At 35.8% G+C, this 24956-nt stretch overlaps 3 protein-coding genes across 5 annotated transcripts; 1 reads left to right on the top strand and 2 right to left on the bottom strand.

Moving 5' to 3' along the window:
- The first annotated feature begins 1448 nt into the window (after positions 1 to 1448).
- Positions 1449 to 4573, top strand: LOC113318149. 2 transcript variants are annotated; one of them, XM_026566275.1, is made up of 2 exons: positions 1449 to 1771; positions 2003 to 4573. In XM_026566275.1, exon 2 carries the CDS (start codon positions 2020 to 2022, stop codon positions 4225 to 4227), a length of 2208 nt encoding a protein of 735 aa, XP_026422060.1. In that variant the 5' UTR covers positions 1449 to 1771; positions 2003 to 2019; the 3' UTR covers positions 4228 to 4573. The 2 variants fall into 2 exon arrangements, with proteins under 2 accessions (XP_026422060.1, XP_026422059.1); XM_026566274.1 differs by having other exon boundaries at positions 1449 to 1857.
- Positions 4574 to 8986: 4413 nt separating this feature from the next.
- On the bottom strand, positions 8987 to 14633 carry LOC113319527 (putative CCA tRNA nucleotidyltransferase 2). 2 transcript variants are annotated; one of them, XM_026567781.1, is made up of 15 exons: positions 14137 to 14633; positions 13915 to 14045; positions 13674 to 13791; positions 13289 to 13341; positions 13033 to 13082; positions 12846 to 12944; positions 12216 to 12325; positions 11986 to 12113; positions 11807 to 11873; positions 11212 to 11295; positions 10725 to 10787; positions 10404 to 10539; positions 9940 to 10107; positions 9336 to 9433; positions 8987 to 9259 (listed from the first exon to the last, which is right to left on the bottom strand). In XM_026567781.1, exons 1-15 carry the CDS (start codon positions 14479 to 14481, stop codon positions 9155 to 9157), a joined length of 1755 nt encoding a protein of 584 aa, XP_026423566.1. In that variant the 5' UTR covers positions 14482 to 14633; the 3' UTR covers positions 8987 to 9154. The 2 variants fall into 2 exon arrangements, with proteins under 2 accessions (XP_026423566.1, XP_026423567.1); XM_026567782.1 differs by lacking the exon at positions 11212 to 11295.
- Positions 14634 to 18343: 3710 nt separating this feature from the next.
- LOC113316190 (uncharacterized mitochondrial protein AtMg00810-like) lies at positions 18344 to 19387 on the bottom strand. The gene has a single exon (XM_026564410.1). The coding sequence runs from the start codon at positions 19385 to 19387 to the stop codon at positions 18344 to 18346; it is 1044 nt and encodes a 347-aa protein (XP_026420195.1).
- Positions 19388 to 24956: the final 5569 nt, after the last annotated feature.

Raw genomic sequence — 24956 nt, 5'->3', positions numbered from 1 at the left:
TTTTTTCAACGAAAACAAAAACCCCGAAATTCAGTCTAAATAGCAAACAATCAAACATTAAAAGTAGTTAAACCTTATTCATCAATCAAATGTTTTCATAGTGAATTAAAAAAAAAACTTAGAAATCAATCAAAGATCATTACTGTTTTCGATAACAATAAGAGGGAAGATCGTTGAAAATGAAAAGGACCTACTCTTTTTTTCTTTGTTATGCATCTGATAATCAACTAGGAGTTCAGATTCCACTTCCTTCTTGCGAGTCAGGTTTCTTTTCTATTTTTGTAATTGATGTTGAAACGACAACGACAATGAAGAATTAATTGATATTTGTCTTGGAAGATGAAAGTATGTACCAAACAAAATTCAAAAATATGTCAATTGGGATGGAAAATCTTAGATGTTAATTTCCTCGATGTTTCTTGGTTTTTCAGCTGTTTCAATGGAATAACAATTAATGGTGAGTTAGTGAAAGTTAAAGAGAGAATTATATTCATTGCCGAAGCTAAACCGATGTGAAAAACCACAGCCGTGGATTTATCCTATTTGAGAGTAAATTATAACGACTATTTATCTAGGCTAACTTAAACAAGCTTTGTTTTGTATTATAGATTATTTATTTTTTTTACGAAATTACGGTTTGGTTTTTTTTTTTCGATAGATAATTTTTATATGGAAAATCTATATCATACGGTGTTTCAATACACTTTTACAGGGAATTTATATCGATTTCAACAATCGGTTCAAGATCAACTAAGACAATTTATTCCGGCGTATGACATGGGTCTGCGTTTCCATGAAGATCGATGGTTACCGGCTTTGTTCTTGATGATGGTTTACTGCGCATATTAATCTTCTTTTATAGGAGATTTTAATCTTATTGAAGAAGAAGAAGTAGAATAAGACAAATTCAAATGGCACAATCAGAACTCAAAAATGTCTTCTTTTTTTTCACTTCAGAAAATCTGAAAATTCAAATGTCATCCTTTCAAATATTATTATATTTTTATGTAAAAATCATTGATTCTTGTATTGTATTAAAATGTTTTTGCGAGACACAGATATGTATGTATTTTTTGATGTTTTCACATTTGAAATATTTTATCCCGATTTTTTCTTAAAATATTTTTGTGATATATGATATGTATGTTTTTTTCGACGGTTTCATCTATGAAGTGTTTCCCGATTTTCTATTTTTACTTGGAATTTTATGCCGATTTATTGAGATTAATAAATTTATTGCTCAAAAAAAAAAAAAAAAACTTCAAAAGAGTAATGACGTGTCAGACTCAACTCAATCCTAACCGATTTACAAATTCTCAGTGCCCTTACGCGGAAAATACCAAAAAACCTTCTGAACGAACGTTTAGCGATAGAGGTGTTTAAGTCATTACACAAATAAGAAAAAGGGTCATTAATATGTTGACCTAATTACCCCCTTTTCTCATAAGTGTTGCCCTAGTTATTGTCTCGATTTCTCTGTAAAACCACAAGGGCCTTGATATATCTCAAACTCCAATCTCGTCTTCTACCCCTTTCCCTTCTTCTTTTGCCCCTGCAACCTTCAACAATCTCTTGCCCCTTCTTTCTTTTCTCATCCCAGTTTTCCTCAATTACCCCATCTCCCTTACCCGCCATCTTTTTCATTTTCAAATTTGCCTTTCTTCTTCAACCCTTTGAAACCCTAATTTGGCTTTTGGGGAGATCTGGTTTCAACTCTTTTAATTCTCTAAAGCTTGGATTTTTAATTCATTTCAAGCTTCGGGTTTGTCAGGTACTGTTGAAAAATTTCAGAGCTTTAGTATATCTTATTGGAGATTAGGGTTTTGAGTTTAGTTTTCTTCAGTTAGATCTATTGAGGTATGTTTTCATCAATAAAAGTTCTGCCTTTATTTTTTCTGTATTTTGTTTTGTTTAAGTTTCATTTGTGATGTAATTTTTAGTCAGTGATATTTTGGTTAAATTTTTGTTGATTTAAGTGGGAATTTGGACGGTGATTATGCAGTGAATGATTAAATTGTGATGGCAAATCACGACTTGATACTCGGGCAGAATCGAGATTTAAATCTTGGACACAGTCACCAACAGTTGGGTCTTGGGCATAATAACCACGTGGGTTTGGATTTAGGACAGAGTAATGATTTGGATTTAGGTCATACGACTGAGGACCATGAACAAAGCTATAGTTTGCAGCAGAATCATGAGAACAACCAGAGTGGATTAGATTTGGGTCAGAATCAAAACCCTGAAAATGAACATGGGGGGAGTGTGGATGATGAGCAGCATCAAATGGTTATTGCTGCGCAACATCATGACTTGGGTTTGGGAGATGATCATGAATTAGTGGTTTCAGATGGAAATGAGCTTGAGCAGAACTTAGATTTAGTGGTAGACCAGAACCAGGAGATGGGTCTCGAAGCTTCTGATGATATAGTACAGCAGCATCATTTGTTAGTGACTACTCCTGTTGTTCAGTCGCGTGCGCTTGTACCAAATCCTAACTATGAATTGGCTGTTGGACAAGAGTTTTCGGATGTTAAGAGCTGTAGAAGAGCTTTAAGGGACGCAGCAATTGCTCTTCATTTTGAGATACAGACTGTCAAGTCTGATAAGACACGTTTCACAGCTAAGTGTGCCAGTGAAGGATGTCCATGGAGGGTTCATGCTGCAAAGCTTCCTGGTGTTCCTACCTTCACAATCAGGACCATAAACGAAGGACATACATGTGGAGGTATCACACATCTTGGTCATCAGCAAGCTTCGGTTCAATGGGTTGCAAACTCTGTTGAACAACGCCTTAGGGAGAATCCTCATTACAAGCCAAAGGAGATACTCGAAGAGATCCATAGAGCTCATGGGATCACATTATCGTACAAGCAAGCATGGAGAGGGAAAGAGCGAGTTATGGCCGCTGTTCGTGGCTCGTTTGAAGAAGGGTATCGTCTCCTTCCCCAGTACTGTGACCAAATCAAACGAACGAATCCAGAGAGTATTGCATCAGTTTACGGGAATCCACAGGATAGCTGCTTCCAGCGTCTTTTTGTTTCATTTCAAGCATCGATCTTCGGTTTTGTGAATGCTTGTCGGCCACTACTTGGTCTTGATAGAACACTCTTGAAAAGCAAGTACCTTGGGACCTTGCTGTTCGCCACTGGTTTTGATGGTGATGGTGCTTTATTTCCTTTGGCTTTTGGAGTAGTTGATGAGGAAAGTGATGATAACTGGATGTGGTTCTTATCCGAGCTTCACAACTTGCTGGAGGTTAATACGGAGAACATGCCAAGGCTGACTATCTTATCTGATAGGCAGAAGGGTATTGTAGATGGCGTTGAAGCGAATTTTCCAACTGCTTTTCATGGATTTTGCATGCGTCATCTTAGTGATAGCTTTCGCAAGGAGTTCAATAATACAATGCTGGTCAATCTACTATGGGAAGCTGCTTGGGCTCTTACTGTTATTGAGTTTGAAGCCAAAATACTGGAGATTGAAGAAATTTCACAAGATGCTGCTTATTGGATTCGAAGAATCCCACCTCGTCTTTGGGCTACAGCTTATTTTGAAGGATCTCGTTTCGGGCATCTGACGGCTAACATAGTTGAATCCTTGAACTCTTGGATACTTGAAGCGTCTGGTCTTCCTATAATTCAAATGATGGAATGCATTCGTAGGCAGCTTATGACTTGGTTTAATGAACGCCGAGAAACAAGTATGCAATGGACTACAATACTTGTGCCATCTGCTGAGAGAAGGGTTGCTGAGGCTCTGGAGCGGGCTCGCAGTTATCAAGTGCTTCGTGCTAATGAAGCTGAATTTGAAGTGATTTCTCATGAAGGAACGAATATCGTGGATATTCGAAATCGTTGTTGTTTGTGTCGTGGATGGCAACTTTATGGGATTCCTTGTGCCCATGCTGTTGCAGCGCTTCTCTCTTGTCGGCAGAATGTCCATCGATTTACTGAAAGTTGTTTCACTGTTACAACTTACCGGAAAACATACTCACAGACTTTGCATCCTGTTCCTGACAAGACCCTCTGGAAAGAAGCATCTGAGAGTGGAGCAAATCCAGCTGCCGAAGTACTCATCAACCCACCTAAGTCACTTAGACCACCTGGACGGCCAAGGAAGAAGCGTGTTCGTGCGGAAGATCGTGGTCGTGTGAAGAGAGTTGTCCATTGCAGCCGCTGCAACCAAACAGGTCATTTTAGAACAACATGTGCAGCACCTATATAAGGCTTCCGTTTTCTTCTCTGTTATTAGGATTTGATTAATTATGTTCTTGTGTGAGAAGTAAGAAAAGGTTAGAAGGAAAGTTTGCTAGTGCTTGTGTGCAAATCTAGGTAAATTTATTCCATGTCATTTGTATGAGTGTTAAGTTCATTGGCTGCATTCGAAAATCTCACCATAGTTAAATAAGTCATTGTTTTATTTCCTCCTATCAGTACTTACCCCCAATGGACAATCGCTAATGTATGATAGTGCATGGTATTAATTTAGCGAAGTATCTGGGAAGCATAACCCTGGAGCAGTTTACTGTAAGTCTGGCTCCACTAGTTAAGAGTTTCTATTTTTGCTTCAATTCTGGTTTTCTTCCTTTTTTTTTTTTTTTTTTTGAATCTTTAAACTGATATGCTGTACGAGGGTGTCTCCCTCACAGTGTTCAGACTGCTTAGGCACTGAATTGGTATCTTTGTCATTGAGGCCCTCTTGACTGCAAATGGAAAGTTCTGTTAAAATCTGCGGTGCTTTTAGAAGTGCAAATTTTCTATGTTAATGGAGGACCCTTGGGCTTACTATGCAACTGCTAATTTGAATTTGGTGGATTTCTGAATCTTGTTGGCAATTACTACCTTCATAAAGTGTGTCAACTAATAGTGGGACGGAGGGAGTAAGAAAGTTTACAACTTCACAATTCACATAAATCAAATTCCATATCAAATAGCTTTTCTTGGCTAATTTTGTTGAGGTTGGACACCGACAGTCATACATTCCCGGTTTAGTGGGGTGTATGACTGTCACTGTCCAACCTAAACCGGACCGAACGGGCCAGGTAATGTCTTTTGAATTTCCTAATGAGAAACTTAGGCGCAGACCCAAAAAATATAATATTTTCATTGTCAGGTCCACAATTAACTTTTAGTTTCGTGACACCCATAATTATATGAAATTATTAAAAATGTCCGCATGATGGATTATGCATCCGCATGACGGGTTATGCATCAGGGGTATAATTGGCAACGCAACTTGGATATAACATATCTAAAAATCCGCGTCTTGGAATTTTACAAATTTTATATCGTTGGAAATCTTTTTAAGAGAACTACGCAACGAGTACAAACAAGAATATCAAAATTTTGTTTTTCACGAAAAAATCGGAGGTGATCATCTTTTTAGGAAAATTTTTCGAAAACTTGATGCATAACTATTATACAACCACCAAAAAAGATACATAACACATTCTGCAGACGCATAACGAATTATGCAACCATTTTCTCCACTACATGACAAATTATGCGTCTGCATAACAAGTATGCATCTATAACAAGTTATGTAGCCATTGTATTAGCGCATACATAAAAAATAGAATACATAATGCATTATGCATCTATTTTCTCGATGCATAAAAGATTGTGCAACAATTTTCTCGATGCATAATGCATTATGCAGCCGTACTTTCGGATGCATAACAGGTTATGCATCTATTTTCGCGACTGCATAACATGTTATGCAGATATTATTGTAGGTGCATGACAAGTTATGCAGTCTTTGTTTTTGTTTGTTTTAATAGTGACAAAAAAGTTGTTGCATAACGTGTTATGCAACCGTTTTCTATACTGCATAACAAGTTATGCAACAAATTTTGTAGATGCATAATAGATTATGCGTTCATTTTTATAAATGCATAACATATTATATAGCTATTTTTATAAATGCATGATATATTATGTGCTTCTTTCCCTGTGTTGCACAACAGTAATCCGTGTTTCAGATGCATAACAATCACCACTTTACTCTAGTGAGAACAACCATACTACAATGACAGCAGCAGTGACTCGTCTTCCCTGTACATAGCACTCGAGCCAACAACAACATCTTCAACAACATGTTGTTGTGTGTCCTTTCATTATGGACTGAGGCAGCAGTAAATACCACCAGCTGCAATTTCTTCTTTTGTTGTACAGCTAATGATCGAACTCCAGTTCACACCATCTCTTTCAAACACGTACATCAATTCAGGCCACTCCTTCCGGCTACAGCAACCACTTCCCTGCCTTGTACCGATAATAGAAGCTCCCCATTGAAATCACTACCAAGGAATTCTAAGAAAATACATACCGAAATGTAACAAGATCTCACAAGATGTGGTACCGAAAGCCTCAGTGATTTTCTCCCTTCCTCCCTTTTTCCTTGACATAGACGATTACGGCACGAGCACCAGGACCACCACCAAACTTCTTAGGTTCACAACGTCTTGGATCAGCAACAAGAGGAGTTCTGTCGTACCTAACATGAATATCTTTAATCTCTTTCTTAATTAGCTTGTTCATCAACCAAATTTCTGATAATAAACAATTAAAGCTTTTGCAATACTTTGTTTAATTGCATAAATCTGTGATGTATGTATGTCCACCACCACAAACTCTAAAATTTCTGACCGTGTTACCAAATTCAATTTCCTCGTCTCCTTCGTCATCTTCCCATCCATCAAGTTCGATACGAAGGAAATCATCAGATTTAGACGAATCTGCTACTGGATCTGTGGTTGTTGTTGTCGGGGTTGTTAATGGCGGTTGTTGTGGCGGTGAAAGAGAAGGATAATCATCAACACGAGCGGCTTGAGCCATTAATCGAAGTACTTGAAGAAATTGATTACTGAAAGATGAATCATGGCTTCGATTTAAAGATCGAGGAGGAGTTGGTGGAGCTGCAGGAGCAGATGGGATTGAAACGACGAATCCATTTTTACATTCAAAACAGATGATATCAGGAAGATCTGTTACGGTTTCTATCGAGACTTGTTTTTTACACTGATAACAGAATTTTATAAATTATGGGTTCTAGAATAATTTTCTCTGTGAAAATGAGGCCAGACATGAAATTTTGCGCCCGTCGGCTTTGTAATGGAGAAAAGTGTAAAAAACTAAAAATGGGTGTGACTGTAGTTTTTACTTTCCTAATTAATTTTTAAGCGGGATGGAAAATGTTTGGGGTTCTGATTGCAATAAAATTAAGCCAGAGAGATGGTTAAAGAGAGAAAATATTACTGGTAAATTGAGCTTCAGCAAGCATTCTTATAGTGCCCTGAGTTTCAAGCAGGTCCAAGGATCCAGGGATCGAAAATGAAAGGTGGCACTGAAAATTCGTGTCACAAGTTCAAATCTGGTTCTTAACATCGAGTATCCACTGATACTTCTCTTACCAAGTGTGATTTTGAAAAGCCTGCCAACATTAGAACCACATAGTTTATGCCTACCGTTTAGCACTTTACGTGACATCTCTCTCATAACCATTTACCATTTAGTACTGCATGCCAATCTGCTGCAATTAGATTGTGTATATAATCTGGTTCAAATGTTGCAATCCAATCCTTTCAATAGATGCGATTCTAATAATAAGTTAAATTTATATTGTTTGTATTGTTTGGTCCATGGAAATTATCTAATATCCTTCTAATTCAATTATTTTGAAGTCAGTTATCTTGATGGCTTTAACCAAACATGCTATCAAGGTTTAATGTTTTACCGCCTAACGTAAACTTTAACCAAACATGCTATCAAGGTTTAAAGTTTTACCGCCTAACGTTCTCTCTGTTCGACTGGCAATCCTCAGTTATGCCGAACAAACTCAGTTATGAATCAGCCAAAATATTCTCTCTTATAGGAAGCATCAGCATATTGGGAAGTAACAAGATTTTACATCGTCTGCCATCTACTGTATGATAGAATTTTAGAAAAGAGTGAGAACTATACAACATTTCTCATCAAAAAAGAAGTAAGATATACGGCATTCTTGTATACATTTGACCCTGCGAGTTCACCCACTCACGCTGTTTCACTAAGAAGGCTATTATTGGGGCGTCACCATCCAATAGAGGGGCTTCACTTGGATATTTAATGACCAAAAATCTGATTATGGGTACTTTTGATTCAATAGCAACTGTTCAAACTATCCTTAAATTAAAATTAAAACTTAAAAACATAAACAAAACTTAATTTTTATTCTTCATTCTTCACATTTCAATTGCTCTTCTTATTCCTCTCCTTTTTCTCTTCATCCTCTTCAACGATAAATCCATTTGAATTCATATCATCGAACAAACCCATGGTGTATGTAAGGTAATAATCGAATAAACTCATCTTTGTTTACTCGTTTTTATGCTTAAAATAGGTTAGATTGAACGAAATTGAAGTAAAATTAGGGTTTCAGTAACGTTTCTGCTAGTGAGGTTCGGTGCTTCTTTTCTATACGTAATTTTAGTTTATGAAGAAATCACGGCCAGGTTTGGATTAATTCCAACCGTAAAATTTTATTTGCATGTAGTTTTACGTCCAACTTCCTTTTAATTCCAACCGTAGAAATTGACTTTACGTCCGGGTTTGAATTGATTCCAACCGTAGAAATTGGTTTTACGTCCAGGTTTGGATTGATTCCAACTGTAGAAATTGGTTTTACGCCCAGGTTTGGATTAAACCGTAGAATTTTATTTGCATGTAGTTCTACGTCCAGGTTCCTTTTAATTCCAACCGTAAAAATTGATTTTACGTCCAGGTTTGGATTGATTCCAACCGTAGAAATTGGTTTTACGTCCAGGTTTGGATTGATTCTAACCGTAGAAATTGATTTTACGCCCAGATTTGGATTAAACCGTAGAATTTTATTTGCATGTAGTTTTACGTCCAGGTTCCTTTTAATTCCAACTGTAGAAATTGATTTTACGTCCAGGTTTGGATTGATTCCAACCGTAGAAATTGGTTTTACGTCCAGATTTACATTGATTCCAACCGTAGAAATTAATTAAATTAAAATTAGCTAAAGGATTGTTCGGTCATTACAAAATTATTTGAGATAAGGGATTTTTTTGTCCTATTAGGTGAAGCCCCAATAATAGCCTTCTTCACCAAAGAAAGTAGAAAATTGAGAATGCAAACAAGTTGAACAGTCACCCCAACTTTGAACGTTTTGAATGACTTTCTCGCATCCAATCAAGGCATTGCTGGGAAGTACGATTGGGATCGGCAAGCTGCCATTCGAGAGATTTTTGTTGCTGCCAAGAATATAATAAATCAGCATGTGAATTTCAAGTTCTGAAAAGAGTTACTGGTGCAGCAATAATTTCTTACCCATTCACTGACTTGGGGTCCTCCAGTCTTAAGCTGTAAAATAGTCATGATTTCCCTCCCATTCACCAATGGTTTCATCTCCCACACATTTTCGAGACCTGCATTAAAGAGTATAATCTTCACGCCATTGGATAGTTAAACAGAAGACCATTGGTGATTGCAAAAACATGTACAACAGAAGTAGGAAAAAAATACAAGCACTTCTCTCTTGACCTTCATACAGAATGGTGAGATTTTAATATCACACATTGATGCTATTCCAACTAGATTTAGTAAGAGCCAGAAACTTTGACATGTGATGAGCCGGCATTCAAAGGTAAGGCTTGACTGGTTTGATCTGGTTGTAACAGCAAATATCGGCATACGTATATATAAGGATTGCTGGAAATCGGATCATTATTTCATGCCAGCACGCTCAATTTATCTTTCTATTTCTATGACATAAAAGAAGTAATTGAAAACAGGGATGTGCATGCCTCAAGCTGGATGACATGAGTTTGTAAGCCTTGTAATACTGGGACCAGATGAAGTGAATTACACAGAGTAGGTAGCCACCTTTTTTTTTGCAGTTGAGTCATACGTGTAAGTGAGTCGGTAGACATACCTAGTCTCACAATGGCACTTTCAACTGTTGTAAACAAGTTTCTGCGCAAGCCTAACTCAAGCTGCTTGTCTTCAGAAACTTCAGCACGATCGAAGTCGATGGGGTATGATAATGTGGAGATCAACAAGGCAACACGCCAGAAACTCTTGATTTCCCGTAAAAGCAATCCTAAAAATACGTACAGGATGTCAGACAACAGCACACAAATGAACAAAAAGCAGAAATATCTGATGTTTATCTACATTTGATAATGTTGATCTACAATCAGGCTTGGACGCATAAAATGAAGCAAGACCCATGGCTGCGGTTTTACTGCTTTGTAGACCTTCTATTTCCACGGCCTTGTATTAATGAGGCCATTTTGAGGGATTATCCAATAAACCACCAATCCATGAACTTTATGCAATATATGTCAAGTAACTAGCTCAGGGTAAGCAAATCATGAGCATTTTGTATTTCTTAACCTGCACATATTCGCGGTTTTGAAGTCACTGTGACATCAAATTTTTCTCTTCGATTACCAGCTTCAGCAGTTTTGATTTCAGTTAAGGAAGGAATCAACGATATGAAACTTTCTGATGCATTGTGTAAGCTTATAACCTAGTAGCAACATAAAAGTTATATGTTTGATGGCATCAGATAACAACAGAAAATATATAAAGACCAGCAGCGAGAAAAAACTATAGAATGCTGACAAACATATATATCCAAACCACGTGTAAGATAAACAAACTACCATCCAAGAGAAAAACCGAATAGCACAACAAGAGAAAATCTGCTCTGACCATTTTTGAGTCGTTAACTTTCAGCTTCAGAGAATTCAGAAAGATGTAATTTGCAACAGGAATCTGAGGAGAACAGGAAAATTATGCTCATTAAAATGAAGATTGCAAGACAAATCTTAGAAAACAATACAATGACTCTTGGATGATAATCAAAAAGGAAATAACCTAATTATAAGAAATTGTAGATACTACTAATCTTGTTACTGAACCAAATCTTTCATGACAATGAACCAAAATCTTACGACACATAGAGGGTTCCAACAATTACCGATCGCAGTTACATGTGTTGTAATTTTTTTAAGAATAGGAGTAATACATTTCATGCTGGCATGCTTACTCAGAATTTTCCAACGTGACTTGCTCTACCTATGAAACAGTAAAGGCTTAGGGCCCACTGATGGATTAAGACAGTCACCACGCTATGGTTAAACCAGCAGTGAGAATAAACGATATGTAAATATGTAATAATATCTATAAACACGCCTACCTTTTTGCCTTTGTTGTCTCTGTAAACAATTTCTCTGAGAGGATAAAAAAGTGCTGAATATAAGTACAGCCTTCTTTGCTCATCCTATAATAAAATGAAACGACAAAGGTTTAACCCTAAGTAACTATTCCAGAGACATTAAATAACTCAAAGATGACAAAAGCGACCATGCAAAATTTAACACATGCTAATACCGGGGTAGGAACATCATAAAATCCAGAAACTAGAATGTGTTTACCGATGACCACAACATGCGTCTGTATCAGAAACTCATCTGCCTCACAAACTATATTACCAACCGACACAGTTAAGACGCCAGGTTGGGTAATACAACATCGGCGCTTTTAATATAAAACCATATGGAACACTCAACCAAACATAAGAATCTAAAGAAGTCCCAGGTTTGTATGAGATATTTCTTGGTATTGATGAGTAGATCAGCACTTGATTATACTACAACAAGTAGTTGACGTGCATCCATATTTGAACTCTCTGTGGTTGTCATTGAATCTCAGTTTCTGGATTTGCTCAGTACTCATACCAAGATGAGATAAATATCATGAAAACAAGGAAAGATTTATTCTGCAGAACTTACAGTAAAAGCCGTGCATCCAAATAATTCTAAGAGATTCCATGCAGCATCCACAGAAGCGATGCAGAGCCTGTGAAATGGATGGCAAAGGTAAGCGAATTCACAATATCCACAAAACGGCTTGTTATCCATATGCCAAACGACATAAATTCATCACAAAGGCTCTTCACAATGTGGTGCACCTGTCACACCCTTCCAATGCAGCAGGCTCTGAATTGGAGGGAAGAGGGAAAACAACACAAAATAGTTGCAAACTACGTATGTAGGTCATTGCTTGAACTGGGTGTTTGCCAAAAATCATGAGATCGATCTGCACAAAGTGGAAAGGGAACAATTAATACATGGAAGCATAGATATATTTGTATGAAGAAAAAGCATATTGTCTCAGACATAAGCCAAAAGATGAGTATACTTCATCCCCAATGCGCTCCCTGCTGATTTTATCCGCAAGAGCAACTCTAACCTCATCACTAGCTGCAGCTTCCTTCAACTCTTCATCCATTTCAAAACAGAACCTTGCACCTGGAATGCTTACGATTATCAAATACCAATAGAAACAGAAGTGCACATGTAGACAATTTGACGAGGTACCAACATGATTCTCTATGCTGAAATTTCAAACTACGTTATGTAGACACAATAGACACTAATGACAGATTTTTTATACTTCTTTTGACATGCATCACCAATACACCTGTTAACACATTATGATTTATGAAATATAGTGTTCGAAATTTTAGCTAAGGTAGTCTTACTGAAAATCAGGATTGCATAAATGTGCACTCTAGGCGGGAAACAGATCCAATGACCCACATCATAGCACAAACGGCAAAATGTAACAGAATCGACAATAAAGAAGATTGAATACTACTGCAATTCCTGCCGTTGTCAAATGATCAGATATTCAGACATTCAAACATCTGTGAGTTCTATTATGCTCCTATTTGGTATAATAAACTAGGAGTCGGACATTCAGTAATGTAAGCATCGACCAACACAAATAGTGAAGACACAATAAAACAAAAAGGAGTAGAGATGGTACCAAATCGAATAGCACGAAGTACTCGTAGAGGATCGTCTAAGAATGTCTCCTTTGGAGGTAATGGAGTCACGATCTTTCCAGATCTTAGATCTGATAAACCTGAATAAAGAACAACATTCAATGATGCAGGTAGTTTCAACAAGGAATAATACATGAGCCCATGTAGTGCAAGTTGATCAACTCTAACCTCGTCCAGTAAAATCTTCAACTGACTTCTTGTTAATATTGTAGAACAGACTGCCAAAGAACAAAAATAGAAGTCCATTTTGATAATGAATTAGTCCCGGGTGAGCATGAAGACAAATCATACTTTTAAAATAAGAAACTACAACAAACAAATCACACGATGTTAGATGGAGCATTGTTCATGTGAGGCTCATCAGTCCATAGGCATAATTGGCTATTCCAAGGAAAGAAGCAATATAGCCATTTAGAGCAACTACCTGTTGATAGTCAAATCTCTTCGATATGCATCCTGTTCAGCAGAACCAAATTCCTGTCGAACATTAAATACACTTGTGCATTATAACTCAACAACATTACAAATAAAAATCATGCATTTCAAGAATACCCATCACTGGGAAAAGGTTAACGCTAACAATGATTGTTACAAACAACTCCAGAAGCTCTTGAAACATTCAAACTAGTTAGCAATTTAAACATCTATTAGAAGATAACACACTACATAATATTGGGCAAGATAAATAGTAAACTCTAATTGATAAAACCAATTTGTAATCAAGATAAATAGTAAACTATATCAAAAACATTTAATTATAAATTAATCAAGATAAATAGTAAACTCTAATTGATAAAACCAATTTTTACCATAGTAGGAATGCGGCTGTTTTTATTATACGTTTCGGATCGCAAGTTTACAAAATCAATCCATTCCCCAAACAATTTCATCCTTGCTGTTTCCAAGTGTTTCGACTGATCAGGATTGCTGCGATGTAAACATTCACATAGTAAGGGGGAAAAAAAAGAAAAGAAAAACTAATCAGGCAAGCAATTGAATGTTACAACAAAAAAATTAAGTTCTCGTAATAAGAGTTTGGCCAGTAACAACCATTGAATAACAGCAATTCCTTGAATCTCTTCCCCAGCAAACGATAAATATTCATTAACCTTTTCACAAAACTCTTTTCCCATCATATCATCCAACGCAATATCAATATCAGAACTATCTTTCCCTAAAAGCTGTAAATATTCAAATCATTCACAAACATAACAACAGTAAAACCCTAATCGGAATGATCACAGAATATACAAATCAAATTTGACATATAACCTTATCACGAACCCAACCGCCAGCAACACGAAGTTGTGTTTGGAGATTAAAGTGACAAAGAACTTGCAATAATCTTTCAAATATTTGATTCTCTTTATCTGTGAGACTGATTTCATCTTTTGCTTGACCAGATAATGAAGAAGAAGAACCGGCCATTGTTGCTCTGCAACTAAAACCTTTGTGAAACCCTAATATGTTTGGTTTGAAGCTAGAGTGTCGAAATTGTGTAGCGGGAAAAGAGTGAAGTCTGAAAATCGGCGATAGACTTGTACTAGCAAAGAATTGCAGTTTGATAGTAGCGTTTAATACAACTTTCATGTTTAAAGAATACGGAGGTAGAGCCATCTTTGGTGCTCTTTTTCATAATTTTGTATACAATTTGTCCCAAGTAAGGCCAATCACTGTGGTGCCTGATTTCGCTTGGCTGCAACTTAATTGTAGCGAAATCCAATTACTATGATCTTCCTTGGAGTTTAAATATAGCGATATTCCTTAATTACATTTCAAAGTTGATCACAATTCACTCTGATGAGCTTTGTAACGTTGAGAAATCACACGAAAACTGAGTTTTCGAAGGATTTTTTACTTTACGGAAACTGAGTATCCGTGCAAAAGTATCCAATTCTTATTTGCACTGTTCTACGTTAATATACTTCTCTTTTTCATTGTTTTTATTTTATTAGAACTCATTTTTTTACTAAACCAATGCTTTGCTTTGCACTATTTACATGGAAGCATAGTTTCCATGTTGTTGGGTTCAAGAGCATAGCTCCGTGGTATCCCATCAACTCCAGTAAAGAGGAAGTCAGGAGTTCAATCCCCGTCGTCGTAAAGGTTTGTAATAGTGGGTTTAGCGGTGTTGGGTCTGGCAGTGGAGCCAATCCAAATTATGCATAATTTGATAGTCATGTTCATATTCGTTAAATAGGTGTTTTAAAATGTTTTTCAATGGTACGAAGCTTGCGAACATCCATGGTGTAGTTTGAGAGATAAATCATTTCAAAATTTCAGTATTTATTATTCATAAGGGTATAATTATAAAAAGTGCTTAAAAATACTTTTCCCCTTACTTGCCTTAAAAATTGTGCAAACTTGAACTAAGTCACTTAATAGTGGGACGGAGGGAGTAATAGTTTCCATGTTGTTTAGCTAAATGATGCCTTTTTTTCATAGTGAGATGACTTCTTGACGCATTTTGCGACGCTTCAAATAAGGAATAGCTAAGGGATACCATAGTGTTTGGCCTAACTTCTGCGAGTTACCCTCATATCTAATAACTAATACTATAAAGAAAATAAAAATACTCTAGTGCTTTTTGGTATGATACTGCCAAAGGTATTAAGTTGTCCTCGTTTAAATTACTAAGAGCTTCTCCAATGGTTGTTATGTGTGTTTCCTAAGTGGCAACACAAATAACACATTCTCATTCCAATTTTTCCTTATGTTTAGGTGAAAAAAATAACTCATTTGCTATGATGTGGTTTGTGATCATTTTTAATTAAATGTTTTAAGTAATTTTAAGATTTTACTAAAGTTAAAAATGGTTATTTACTATATTAGAATTGACTCAATTTAAGCAAAAACTTACTAGGATAGTTTGACATTCACCTTGAGGATGTCTAACAAAAATTAAACCATATCATCTTCACATTGATTTAAGAAGTTAGGGTTACATAAGAATTTTAGAAATTATGAATGTCTATCTTATGTGGATTTAGACATCTATATTCACATACATTCCATCGGAGAAGCTCTAAGTCCTATTATATCATGTAAATTTAATAAATATATAAATCGGTCCGCGAGTTATAACCCCAAAGGTGTCACCATCCTTCCACAAAAAACCCATAAAACAAAAGTAATACAAAAACCCCATCAAAACAAAATTAACACAAAAACCCCAAATTTAAATGTTGGTTTCATCAAATTTTATGATGAAACCAAAATAAAATTTGATGAAACCAACATTTAAATTTGGGGTTTTTGTATCAATTTTTAAAAATTGGGGGTTTTTGTATCAATTTTGTTTACGATGGACTTTTAATGGATCCCAACATTTGAGTAGGGTTTTTGTACCACAAGTTTGGTCACCTTGGGTTTTTATGACTAATTTTGTATATAAATTAAACAAAAATTTACAGAAATGGCATTGTCTTAAATTAAAAGTAGATTAAAATTTCTAAAAATTTAATATCTTTCAAAATACATACTTGGTTTTTATAAAATTTATATTTTTTTTCGAAAAGCTCTTAGAATTATCTATATCTATAATACAAAAAAGAAGATGTTTTTGAGTCTTGGACGGTCGAATAAAATTTTGAGAGACAAACGTTGTATCCGACCATCCCAGTCTCATCCTAGCGAAAGACATTTGACCGGATGTAAGAGTTGTAACCTATTTTCATTATAAATAACATTAATTGGGTTCTGTCATAATTTGAGTCATAAATAAAAATTAAGTATAATTAAAAATAACCATTAAGACTTTTAGCTTTAATTATGATCTTAATCACGGGTTATTCTCCATCTACAAATAAATAAATAAAATGAATGACCAAATAATTTCAAAAAATTAAGAATATAAATTTCAATTAAATCCACAGAATTAAATGAAAACTAAGTTATTCTCCGGCCATTGAAGGATTGTGCATAAAAAAGCTATTATAGAGAAAATCCATGATAACAATTTATTTTTTAAAAAATCATACAACAAAAAGGAAAAAAATTACAAGTCGTTTATAAAGAACAAAATCCTATATCATACCTAGAGGAGAAACAAAGAAGCAAATCAAAGCACAAAATCGTTTGCAAATGACTTTGGTGATACGAAGACGTTTGGTGCAAAGAATCACAACCGGCATTTACATTCGTATTAATCAAACCCTTCAATTAATAAACATGTACAAAGAATCATAGTTACATAACCGGTTTTGCATGTTTTGTCCTCGACCAAGTATGTACCACAAATTTGATACATGAAAGATCGTTGAATTATCTTTCCAAAATTTTCAGTTGATATGATATGGAAAATCAAAGAATCAATTTAAAATTTATTCAGTTGATATGCATCACATGAGAATTTAAACGGTTTTACTAACTTATGTGAAGTGAAACCCAAAGACGTAGTGGAGATCGATGAAAATTCGAGGGAAGATATTAGTTTTGAGAAAGTCATTAATTTTAGAAGAAAGAAAAAACAGACTCGCGTAAATGTTAGGCTGACATATCGTATTTATTTTAAAACCTTCTGTGCAGACCTTTTTTTCCCTAATTTTTCACATTTTAATTTTCGAACGATAGTGAAAGCGGAAGTATAGGTAATTGTATATACATGTACAGACCATCCGAGTTAATCCTAAAAAATCCTGGCTAGTTTGGGGCCTAGGACCATTATTTGGGGCCTAGGGATTTCTTCATGAACGCGCGATTGGGGGATACTTGAACTAATTGGGGGATATAAATTACTTCCCCCAACCAATAGTGTCTGCTATGGGGTGATTTTGGATGTGAAAATACTAAAATGCCCTTTGGTTAATTAAAAACATTATGAAAAGACTATTATACCCTTCTCACAAAAACTTAAAATCAAAACACAAAATCAGCTATCCCCCATTTCTATTTTGTCCCGGCACACTCTTAGGGTTAGGGTTTTCGAAAAAAAAAAAACTTCATCGTTCTTCATCCCTTCTTCATCAACGATTAATCGTCGATTCAAAAATATCTTCGTCGATTACCCAATCTATCTATAATTATGCCTCCATGAAAGAAACCCCCGCGATCAAAATCGAAATCAATTGCTCAACAAAAACAAAAAGAACGAATCAATCGGATTGCCAAAGAAGAAGAACAACAAGAAGATAACTCGGAAAATCAACCTCTCGTAAACATGGCTTCTGTGAGGAGGCAAGTGTTTTTGAATTAGTTTATAAGTGTTTGAATCGATTTACAACAGTGGGTTTAGGTTAGAATCGCGAACCCTAACTCAAACAGTTGAGTTTCAGTGAGTTCCGGCATTCAAATTTATATGAATACTGAAAGATTTTGAGATGAAGAAGAAATAAATATTTTATTATGTTTTTGATAAAAAACAGAATACAGGAAAGACAAAGCCTTTTAAAGGCTGTACAGACAGAATGTGTTGTCTGCTACAGACAGTCTGGCAGTTATAGTTAATCAAAGCAGAAAAAAAAATGTGTGACTAGCACACTTACAGTTCAGATGCTCTCTCAGACACTGACTCAGACATAATACATTCTGAATTCTTACAGTCCCCCTTAAGCTGATATTGATGTAAACACAACAGCTTGCCAGCCAAAGTAAGAAACACACAGTGAACTAGTCCTTTAGTAAACAAGTCTGCTAGCTGATTTGCAGAAGAGACATAGCTAACTTGTATAAAACCAGAACTGACTAACTCCCTAATAAAGTGGTAATCTATCTCAATGTACTTGGTTCTAGCATGAAAAACTGGATTTGTTGCTAGACTATTTGCAGAAACATTATCACAATAGAGTTGAAATGGTGTAGCAAGAGAAATATCTAGTTCTTGTAGTAAAAATGATATCCACACTACCTCAGCTGCAGTGATGGCCAATGATTTGTATTCTGCCTCAGCTGAAGACTTTGAGATGGTAGGTTGTTTCTTGGAGGACCAAGAGACCAGAGATGAACCTAAGAAAACACACATACCATATATTGATCTTCTTGTGTCTGGACAGCCAGCCCAGTCTGAATCTGAGTATGCAGAAATAGCAGTAATATCTCCAGCAGAAAGTAGAACACCAGTCCCTAATGTCCCTTTTAAGTATCTTAATATCCTCTTTACCAACAACAAATGCTCATCAGTAGGAGACTGCATAAATTGAGCAACATAATTGACATTAAAACAGATATTCGGTCTTGTCATTGTCAAATATTGAAGACCACCCACCATGCTCCTATATTCAGTGATGTTTGATAAAGGAGTACCAGTTGAAACAAACAGTCTTGGTCCTTTTGTAACTGGAGTTTTGGAAGGCTTGCAGTTGAGCAGATCATACTTTTCTAACATCTCCAATGTATACTTATTCTGAGTTAATAACAGTTGTTGTGAATTGTTCTGAAACTCTGCCTCTATGCCCAAGAAATAACGAAGAATACCTAAGTCTTTAACTGGATAACTATTCATAAGAAAACCAATAATGCTGTCACTGAAAGCAGTAGAAGAGCAGGCTAAGATGATATCATCAACATACAAGAGAAGTACATCCATATTGGCTCCAGACTGATAAACAAACATAGAGTGATCACAGTTTGATCATGTGAAACCAAATTCTATCAGTGTGCCACAAAATCTCTCAAACCAGGCTCTGGGCGCCTGTTTAAGACCATACAAACTTTTCTTGAGTTTACATACATAATATGGATGTTAAGAATCTTCAAAACCTTTAGGCTGCACCATATAAACATCTTCTTCAAGAAAGCCATGAAGAAAAGCATTACTAATGTCCAATTGCTTGATTGACCACTTTCTAGTAAGAGAAATTGTGAGAACAATTCTTACAGTTGTATCCTTCACTATAGGACTGAAAGTTTTAAAATAATCTACTCCATCCATCTGACCATATCCTTTATCCACAAGTCTGGCTTTAAACCTCTCAATGGTTTCATCAGCATTCAGTTTGACCTTATAAACCCATTTATTGCCTAACACATTATAACTAGGATCATTTGGTACCAGATCCCAAGTATCTTTGTCAATTAAAGTTGTATTCTCATTCTTCATTGCAACTTGCCACTTTGGATTTTTGATTGCAGTCTTGAATGATTTGGGCTCAATATAATCAGAATTAGTGGCTGTAAAAACTGAATACAAAGGATACTTGGCCATACAATGAGAAACAAAGTCTGTAAGTAATGATTTTGGTTTAGAAATACCTGCTTTGGACCTTGTAATAATTGGTGATGAAGTTCTATTTGACTGATGAAGAGAAGTATTCGAAGTATTAGTAGGAACATCGTTATTGTCAAGTTCAGATGAAGAAGTAGGAGAAATAGTTGAACTTGAATTTTCATCAAAAGGAAAATAAGTCTCATCAAAGTTGACATGAAATGTAATATAAGTCTTCTTACTGGATAAGTCAAAACACTTATATCCTTTATGAATAGGACTATAGCCTAAGAAAACACACTTTGCATACTTGGGACTCAGTTTGTCTGCTCCATAAGGCTCCAAATTAGGATGACAACAACAACCAAATACTCTGAAGAATGAGTAATCTGGAAGTGTATTGAAAAGCATTTCATATGGAGACTTAAAACTAAGAACTTTTGTAGGTAATCTGTTAATGATATAAGTTGCAGTCAAGAAAGAATCATACCAAAAAGATTTAGATAGAGAAGCTTGAAAAGATAGTGTATTGCCCATTTCAGTAATATGCATGTGTTTCCTTTCATCTAAGCCATTTTGTTAGTGTACATGAGGACAAGAAGCTCTCAGAACTATCCCACATTGATCCAGATACTCTTTAAACTGTCCCTTAACCAGCTCAAGAGCATTATCACATTGGAAGTATTTGATGGAAGTAGACAAAATATTTTCTGAAGTAGCTTTAAAATGTTGAAAAAAAATAAACTGTCAGCTTTATTCTTCAAGGGATAAATCCAGTGGTATCTAGAATAGTCATCAATGAATAAGATATAATATTTGATTCCCAGAGAAGAAGCAGTTGGAGTTGGACCCCAAATATCACAATGGACAAGATGTAATGGTGATGTTGTAGTTCTCTTGGAATCATAGAATGGTAACCTATGATTTTTACCTTTCTGACAAGCCTCACATAAACATGTATTCCCAGAAGTAACTGATATAGAAGAAGTACTGGAAATCTTCTTAAGAACCACATCAGAAGTATGACCTAATCTATTGTGCCATAAGGAAGTATTTGGATTGGCAGTAGAAGTTGTTAAAGCAAATGAGGTAAGACCTTCCATTGGGTACAAATTATTCTTAATCTTTTATTCATCTAACACCTTTCTAGTCTTGACACATTTGATGTCATATCCCCAATCAAAAAATTCTACTGAAACCTTATTATCCTTTGTAAACTTAGCAATGGACAATAAATTCTGCTTGATAGTAGGCACATACAAAATATCATCCAGATGAAACTGACTGTAGTTAGTATCAAGCACAATATTACCTATTTTCTCAATTTGTAACATAGTGCCATCTACCACCATAACTTTGTATGTCCCATCATAAACTTTTTCATTACTCAATATATTAATATCCTTAGTTAAGTGGCTAGTTGCTCCTGAGTCAGGCAACCAAACAGAACCAACATTGCAGTCTGAACTAGTTGAAGATATAGAATTAACTTGTATTGAAGAGAATGCTTGTTGAAGTGTATTTATAGCACCACTACTTTCATCTTTATCCTTAACCTTTCGATATGGAGCTTTATTAGGGATATATCGAAAATGACATCTATTTCCTGTGTGTCCCTTTTTTATACAAATTTGACATTCAACTTCATTGAAGTCATAGATGACATTCTTGCTTGTAGTATCAGTATGAGACTTTGAAGTAGATGTATTATGATAATTATTGTGCTTAGTATATTAAGAAGAACTATGAGAATCAAGAATTGATGAAGATTCATCTTCTTCCACTTTGAGCCACTGTTCATGATGTAATAATCTTGAAAGAAGATCATGTAATGTAAATGGAGTATCTCTATTATGAGCAGAAATGACAAATTGTCTATACTTTCTTCCTAATCCCATTAAGGCATACATTACAATATCAGATTCATCTACTATTTCTCCTATTGCAGCAAGGAAATCAGTAATCATCTTCAAATCATCAAAATAAGTGGAAATACTTTTTGTACCTTTCTTTATTGAATGAAGTTGACTGCGTAGGAGAGATTTCTTGGCAGCAAACTTTTGAATAAACTTGCGTTCTAGAAAAACCCAAATATCTCGTGCTGAAGAAAAACCTATTATCCAACGAGAAATCGTTTCATCAAAAGTGGCACTGAGACATGACATTATGAATTTGTTCATCTTGCGCCAATGAAGATATAGAGGATTTGGTGTGGTTTCATCATCAACTTCAACTGTTTCTTCTGGTCGCTCAACACTACCATCAACAAATTCATATAAATCTGTTGTAATGAGAATATACTCGAATTGATTTTTCCAGATTAAGTAATTCGATCCATCATCTCGAAGTTTAACAAAGACAAAATTGGTGATATTTTGGAAAGGTAGAGCAGAAGAGGATGAAGAAGACATGATAAAGTAATCAAAGTTGTAATCAAGAATCAAAGAATGAGATCTAAATCCTGAAAGAATCTAGAAAGAAGAATGATAAAGAAAATTTGTAGAAAAGATGTATTCTAGAGATTTTAGAAAATTGTAGAGTTGTGGTTTTGCAGCGGAATTGATTTTGAGAATTAGGATTAAAAAGATGAAAGAGTCAAGATCTTCCTTAGAAGTCTGATACCATGAAAGATTTTGAGATGAAGAAGAAATAAATCTTTTATTATGTTTTTGATAAAAAAACAGAATACAGGAAAGAGAAAGCCTTTTAAAGGATGTACATACAGACTATGTTGTTTGTTACAGACAGTCTGGCAGTTACAGTTAATCAAAGCAGAAAAAAAAAATGTGTGACTAGCACACTTATAATTTAGATGCTCTCTCAGACACTGACTCAGACATAATACATTCTGAATTCTTACAAATACGATGCCGGCACTTAAGTACGATATTGAATTTAGGTTGAAGGCAATGCCGGTATAGGGTTACGACATTGATTTTAGTATGAATGCTACGCCGGTATTTAGTTACCGAAACACCTGAAACTGTATGTTTTTTTTCCCGACATTGATTTTTGGTTGGATACAATGCCGGTAGTCTATCACAACTTTAATATAAATTTATTCGATTATGCCAGCAATCCACTTTTAGTATACAGGAAACCCTAGGATTTTGTCATCAGTAACAACATAGAATTTAGGTTGAATACGATGCCGGGACTGGGTTACGGCATGGATATTAATTCTTACATATGTGCCGGAAGTGCTCATTTGGTATCCAGGAACTTTTTTGGAATTACCTAAGACTACCGGTATTGTCTACAATTATTCGATAATGCCGGCATCTTGTCCCGGTACAATTATTTTGTTAAATTACTATGTCGTTTATTGGTCCCAGCATTGTAAAATAATTGTATACAATGCCGGTAGTAATGATTCTAAGACTTTTTTTCAGTATATCTATGCCGACATCAAATATGAAAGTGAGTTTTCTTATATTCATTTCGTGTGTGTTTTTCCGTAGGGCTAGAGCCAAGGAAGCTAACAAAGGAAAAACTAAAGATGCTGGCATTAAGAAAAGAAAGAAGGACGGTCTTGGTACTCCTCAATCTCTACCTCCTCGAGGGAAAGAACAAGTTCTAAACAAGCGTTTGGGGGCAGGCTCTAATAGAGGGAAAAAATGGGAGAGTGGTGACTGTAGTCGATTCGTAATTCGTGAACCTACTGGAACAATTGAGCACAATAAGCCAGATGATGATCAAGATGAATAGGAAAGTGAGGAGGAAGATAATGAGATTGATGCAAGTCAATTAGCAACCCAAAGCCAAGTTTTAGAGGAAGTTGGTGGGCCAAGTCAAAAACCGACACAAGGAAAGGGAAAAGGCAAAGTAAAAGTAAGGTTCGCACCTTCCTCATACTCATGACATGATACCTGACCTTGATCGTGGTAGAATTTGGGGTGAAGCACACGATCCGAGAAATCTATTTGGCTACAAGGACACATGGGCTCGTACTATCTATCAAATCTATGTAAGAATTTTTTATCTTGTGCATATGTATTATTTTGTATTTATGTAAAATCTCTTAATCGTTTTGTCTCCTAATTGTAGGATCATAAGAAGGTTGTGCATGTTTGCCGAAACCAAGCCGCGTCTCATTGGGATTTGTCTACGGAATGTGAAGAGGTCCAAACATTAGTAAGGGAGTCTGATCTATATTATTTGGTTGAAAATTATGTGAAGTGTGATTCTGTGATAGTCAATTGCTTCGTCGAAAGGTATCATGGTGAACCTGATACCATGCACTTCCCGTTTGGGAAGATGACCTTGATCCCTGATGATGCTCAGAACATTCTAGGCTTGAGTATTACCGGCAAATCAGTTGCGGAAGGAGATAACTGTTCGGACCTAGAATGGTCGAAGTTGCATGATCTGACTAACAAGCTGTTGGGTTGGGACTACAAAACTTTTATGGAATGCTTCTATGTATTTATGAATAGTAGGACAAAGACCATCAAGCTGAAGTTTCTTAAAGAGAAGTTTGAAAAAACTCAGGAAAGAAGTTTGGAGGATGGATGGGACCCTACACAAATTCGTTATACAACCGTTGCCTACCTGTTATTCATCTTGGCCACTAAGGTGTTCCCTGACTCTAGTGGAAACAGGGTCAGTGTAAACCACCTTCAATACTTGGATCCGTTTGGAAGATGTCTTTGGCTATTGTTGGGGCACTGTGGTAATGACACATTAGATGGCGGAGATGAGAAGGGCCTCCAAGGCTGTTACAAACCAATTTGTCGGGAACTTCACCCTACTCCAGGTAATTTTATTTTTAAACTTATGTTCTTATGTATATTGTTCACATGTACCCTTATTATGAACTTAGAAACAAATTTTACTGCTTCTTATATGTATCATTCCACATTGGTATATGTGTGGGCTTATGAACACTTCCCAACATTGTTCACGTACTACCCCTTCTTGAAGATCAAAAACCTTTCCGAACCCGAGGATC

Source organism: Papaver somniferum, chromosome 10, assembly GCF_003573695.1.
Source record: "Papaver somniferum cultivar HN1 chromosome 10, ASM357369v1, whole genome shotgun sequence".
Taxonomy (NCBI): Eukaryota; Viridiplantae; Streptophyta; class Magnoliopsida; order Ranunculales; family Papaveraceae; genus Papaver; species Papaver somniferum.
This window is presented reverse-complemented; position numbering and strand designations above follow the sequence as displayed.

Excerpts from the sequence above, each read along its gene's own strand:
- LOC113318149 (XM_026566275.1), top strand. The coding sequence starts at position 2,020 with ATGGCAAATCACGACTTGATACTCGGGCAGAATCGAGATTTAAATCTT.
- LOC113319527 (XM_026567781.1), bottom strand. The coding sequence starts at position 14,481 with ATGGCTCTACCTCCGTATTCTTTAAACATGAAAGTTGTATTAAACGCT. Across the intron at positions 12,114-12,215 it reads GGGAGCGCATTGGGGATGAA|ATCGATCTCATGATTTTTGG; the intron begins GTATACTCATCT and ends CACTTTGTGCAG. Across the intron at positions 10,540-10,724 it reads AAGTTAACGACTCAAAAATG|GTTATAAGCTTACACAATGC; the intron begins GTCAGAGCAGAT and ends TGTTGCTACTAG.
- LOC113316190 (XM_026564410.1), bottom strand. The coding sequence starts at position 19,387 with ATGGATGTACTTCTCTTGTATGTTGATGATATCATCTTAGCCTGCTCT.